We start from the raw sequence: 5,357 nt of genomic DNA on the forward strand, positions 1-5,357 counted from the left end.
GGGTGGTAAAGGAAGTGCTCACAAACAAAGGCAGTATAGACTGCAAAGTAGAGTGCCCTAGGGTCCAGATGTAAATTCCTTGCTTTAAGTTATTGTAGCATTATCTTTTACAAGATTGTGACTTGTTAAGGCACCTGATGAAGAAAACTGCCGAACTTACTCACAATATGCCTGTTTAATGACTCAATGGCTTTTTTAAACACAAAATTAAAACAAAAAGTGAACCAAACCTTTCTGTATTGATTTTGATCCAAGAAATATTTCTCTTGTTCTTTCTGTGAGAACACTGCTATACAGGCTGAGTGGGCCATGGCTCTGTTTTCTCAGCATACAGCTTAGTAGCTTCTCCTCCCTCAGTGGGCTTCCCTCAGCCCAGCACACATCCAGGAGTTCTCTGAAAAGCTGTCGTACTTCTTCTGCCTGATGCTCCACCTCAAAAGTCACTATACTAAGAGCAGCATAAATCGTATCTACCAGTTCTCTTTGATCTAGTTCTGCTGAAGTCTCAGAACTGCACTGAAGCCTCTGCAGAGATTTCAGGGAGTCACGAAGAAATTCAACAAAGATGTTTTGTAGAGAGAAATACTGCTGGAATGAGGAGCTGTGTGTGCCTTGCTCCTCCTGGAAGAACTCCAGCAGAGCTTTTGCCCTCTGGGGAGTCCGCAGCAAAAGCTTCCGGAGAGCTGAGACAACATCCAAACTGAATCTGTGAGAACACCCATCTCTTCTTTTCCTGTCTGTGATGTGTTTGTTCTGAGTGCACTGAAACTCTTCAAACAGCTCCTAGTAGGGAAACAATAAGAGTAAGCCTTTCAGACTCCATTAAAAACACAAATTATTTTTAAAATACCATAAACTTGAAAGCAAGAAGATAAATACATTTGGAAACATTGTATGACTGAAGCAACCCATTAATAATGGTCCACTTTGTCCCGTATCCTTACTAGAAGCATGGATATGCCCGAATCTGTAACAAAATATAAATAATTCTCCAACACACAACTACAGTACATGGACCATGTGCTCATAAGCAAGTAACCTTGGTTCATAGGCAGCTCCCATGGGATGGCTGAAGCACTACTGTATTCTGCCTCTCAGCAATAGATCAGTATGGCTGTACATTCCTAAGTCAGCAAGAGCATGATGATTGAAGTCCAGTTTTGTGTTGGTTGGTTGAAATCCTCCTTTTCCAGATTCATACCATCTATCTACCAACTGCATCATCCTCATCAACACTAATTTTTCAAACTTGGTTAAAACCAGCCAACAGATTCAGAAGCCAACTCACGGACTTCTTTCTTAAGCAACAATGATTATTTCTTGCTAACAGAAGCAAACCTAGCATTTCAGAACTAGGAAAAGGAAAACAAAGAAAAAACAATTAACTCTCCCAATAAGTGGTGAGAAGGTGAGGGACGACCCAGTTGAACAGCAATTAAGCAGCACTTGTGGCACTTCTGGAACTATGTGTGTGCAGTCCTTGGCTGGAAGAGACAACTCAGAGATTATGGAGGGGAGAGGTACTTGGTGTGCACAAAAATGAGAATATTAGCAGTAAAGACAAGTCCTCCACATCCTTTCCTCTATTTGCTGGATCAGAACATAACTCTACCTACTAAGAGGCATCTGACATTAATTGCAGCAAAGAGATGACGTTGCTGAATCTCCTTTTTCTGCGCAAAATTGTAGATAGTGGTGGAATTTTCACGACCTTGGGGGTTAAATGGTAATGTTCACAGACTTCATTAGCCATTAACAGACTTCAAGCAGATTTGTTATAATCAACATTCAAGTTTACCCTGCTTGCTTTCACCCTTCAACTGCTAACTCTGCACCTTACAGAAATATTGAGCACCTTTTCCTTAATCATATTTAAAAAGCTGCAAATAGCCCCTTAATAATTTTTCATTTTCCTCTTAAAAAAAGGTAAAAAAATAAAAGTTTTAAGAGTTAGAACCTACAAAACTAGATGCAACATCTGGGGACATTCCACACACCATGTCAGGTCCAGTTCTATTGTAACCAACACCAAACTAGGACAGTTCCTACAGTTAGAAACTTTCCTGACCTTCTACTCTATACTTTCTTTTTATATTAATTCATGATTTCCATGTATTTCTCAATTAAACTAGTCTGCATGTATTAATAATGGAAAACTGGATCCTGGATCTCAAGAGCACACATCATACCAATTACCAAATACCATCAGTACAACACAAAAAAAACTGTCAGGAAGGGGGCAAAGAGGTGCAAAAGAGATTAAAATCAAGATCAAGAAAAAGAAAACAGATATACTTTCAAAATGTGCTTGCTGACTATGGTTTATTTCAGCTCACAGTGGGCTTTAGCTTTATGATTACTAAAGATGTCTACAGATCTAAGACCATGGAAAGTGGCTGCAGTCAGGACTGAAGCGTGAGAGAAAGATAATGTAGAAAAGCTTGACCTTTGCCTGCTTACAGGCTCCTCTCTAGCGAAAGGAGTTGCTTCCAGGCACACTGGATTAACTTCAGAAAGGGATCTGAATTACAGGTTTTTTCAGCTGTCTAGAAGACTAATAACACATCAGTATCTTGGACAGTCAAGTTAGCAGGAAATATTAACTTTGATCCTAAAACCAGATAAAGCTGGACATTCTGCAAAACTAACAAGAAGAACTAGGGGATAGTAAGTAGATCACCTTTAGGACTTCCTCAGAGACATCTTTCTGTAATTCTTCCAGGAACAATAAAAATTCAGTTTCTCTTTGAAGAACAACTGGAACAGTTTTCTGAAACAATGTAAGAGAATGGGAAAGACATTAGCCAATAAAACATTTATTTATTAACTTTCTAATTTTAGCTATTTCGTTCACATTTTGAGGCACACTGAAATATCTTTCTGAAGATAACTAATTATCAAGTAAAGGCTATCCCACAATTAGGTTCTACTCCTGCAGCAGTGGATTCCATTTATCTATACGCTTGGAAACAGAGACAAGAGTCACTTTGACAGAAATTACAATTCCATCAAATGGTGAGGAAAAAAAATGCATGTCTAAGTAGTGACAAGGATAAATTAATTTCAAGAAAGTATTATTACACATACAAATGTACCAATTTAAAAAAAGAAAAGCAAGGAAACAGAGACTAGCTTCTCCTCTACTCATGAAACATACTGCACCTGTCTCTGAAAACAACAACACAGCAAGCACATCCTTCACCATCTAAAGCTTATACAGAATTGTCTGCTGCCTGAGCTATTTTATCTTCAAGAGAAGAAAGGTGCTGCAAAAATGCTGAAGCCAACACAGACATTCTTTCCATTTACAGAAATGCTCAATGCAAAGAAGCCAACCTCTAAGCAAACAAACAAACAAACATACAAAATAATAGTGTTTCTCTTCAGTGTGGAAAAGATTAACAGTTGCTTTTTGACACTTTTTTTTAAATCAAAAGCAATGCATCTCTCCAGCTACCTTGAGAACTTAATTCCATGAAATGTGGGAAAGACTATAATTTAAATAAGCAGCTAGGCAGACATTGTGCACTTGGAAGTCAATTAAAAGTCAGAGCTATAAGTTGTGCTTCGAAGTCAGACAGATGTTTCTGTACCTGATTCCTGGCAAGCCATTTTTGCAGCACAAGAAGCCAAAGCCATGCAGTTCTCCACGGGCTAGAATTCTCTCCACATCTACAAAAGCAACAAGCACATACAACACTGGATTACACAAGGTCATTCCCATTTTGAAGATCCTGGAAAAAAATGTCAGATGTAATTTTGATTTTTGTATTTCTTTGTGCAAGATAAAGCCAAAGATGACTAAATAGCTGAAGATGAGTCAGAAAGGAGAAGAGTGCAGAGAAACCAGAATATTGGTACTACTTACACATTAACTCAAAGATTTCTGCTGTGCAAATAACTGCTTTTAGATCTGCCAAATACCAACACAACTGCCACAGTTATTTGGTTCAAAACAATGATATCTACTTCTGGTCTGAAGTCCAGCCTGTATAGCCCTCTTTGAGCACTTCAGCAGATTTCTTTGAAATCTGACCGCTTGCCAAGCACTGACATTTCCTGTTTTGTCTAGTTCTACCCCAAAAACTGAAACTAAGCTTTAGGTCACAGCAGCACAAGTGCAGGTTTATGTTCAAACTAAAAGTGAAGTACTGTGCTAATTAAAGAAAGAACACTTCTCATTTCCACCTGTTTTTCACGTGCTCCACTACTTACACGCACATTCCAAAAACTACACAGTCAGGGAACATATTCAGTACTGCCAAAGGGACTAGGAAAAGGAAAAAGCCCAAGATAAGTTCATTGGCCTATAACAATCTCAGCATTGCTAACTAAAGCCTCAAAGACAGATCAAAAATGCTGTGTCTCACACAGTTGTTAGCAATACTCATCTAACCACGTGCACATCTTCCTCCAGACTCCTTCAGTTGCTGTCCATGCAAACTCTTTCTTAGGACCTTTACCAAAAGGTTACACAAATTTTAAAGTCCAGAAGTATGATCACCTGCTTGTAGATGGGGAAAACAAATGTTCCCTGAAGTGCTAGAAAATTACCTTTCATATGCATATCTTTTCATACACCTGAAAAGCAGAGACCAAAACCAACTAGGATGGAGTTAAACTAATGCCATTTCAAAACTGAGTACAAGATAAATGAGAAATCAATAGCATAATTTGAAATATTTGATTTTTTAGAAATTGGAAGGTCTTTCAAGAGCTTCAACAGAACAAGAGAATATTGTAAATAACCACAGTTCTGATCTTCACAAGATCTAAATTAACTAAAATTAATCTAAATTAACTAAAGCTTGGTATCAAAGGAATGTAATTTCAGGACATGATCCTTATTACCTTCAGTCAAACCTAACAAAATCAGTTCTGAAGTGCTTTCAAATAGTTTTAAGCTTGTATCAATCACCATGTCAACTGCATAAATGAACACAACTCATTATCTCAGAGGGCTGAGCAGCCTGCCAAGTGCTCGGGCAGTGGCAAGACAGTACCTTACTTACCTCACCCCCACGGGACAAGCCACCAAAGCCTGAAGAATCGCTTCCACTTTCTCCAGGCCATCCCGGTGCCACTGGCTCAGCTGGGGCACACAGGCCTGCGCCAGCTCCCAGTCTCCATGCCGCACACACTCACAGAAAAACCCGAAGAGCCGCTCCAGAGAGACCGCTTCTTCATGTCCAAAAGCGTGCGTGTTGGCAGGACCAGCAGGTGACCTGGGGCAGGGAGGGACACGAGAAGCTGACGCCGCAGGGGCACGCTGGGCAGCACCCCGCACCCGCTGGCACTGACCGGGCAGGGCGGGCGAGGCCCGGCCCCAGGGGCTTCGGCCCCGCGGGGCAGGCCCT

The 5,357-nt window shown here is 40.2% G+C and overlaps 1 protein-coding gene across 1 annotated transcript in view; it reads right to left on the minus strand.

Annotated features, from left to right (window-relative positions):
• The window catches only part of ZFYVE26 (zinc finger, FYVE domain containing 26), a 54,369-nt gene that overhangs the window by 46,444 nt on the left and 2,568 nt on the right, over window positions 1–5,357 (minus strand). Inside the window, exons 2-5 of the mRNA XM_010007731.1 lie at window positions 5,013–5,225; window positions 3,594–3,672; window positions 2,681–2,770; window positions 231–783 (exon numbers count right to left, since the gene is read on the minus strand). Coding sequence (XP_010006033.1) covers window positions 231–783; window positions 2,681–2,770; window positions 3,594–3,672; window positions 5,013–5,225 — 935 coding nt within the window. The remainder of the gene's footprint in view (window positions 1–230; window positions 784–2,680; window positions 2,771–3,593; window positions 3,673–5,012; window positions 5,226–5,357) is intronic.

Source organism: Chaetura pelagica, unplaced genomic scaffold (assembly GCF_000747805.2).
Source record: "Chaetura pelagica isolate M959 unplaced genomic scaffold, ChaPel_1.0 scaffold70, whole genome shotgun sequence".
NCBI classification, from domain to species: domain Eukaryota; kingdom Metazoa; phylum Chordata; class Aves; order Apodiformes; family Apodidae; genus Chaetura; species Chaetura pelagica.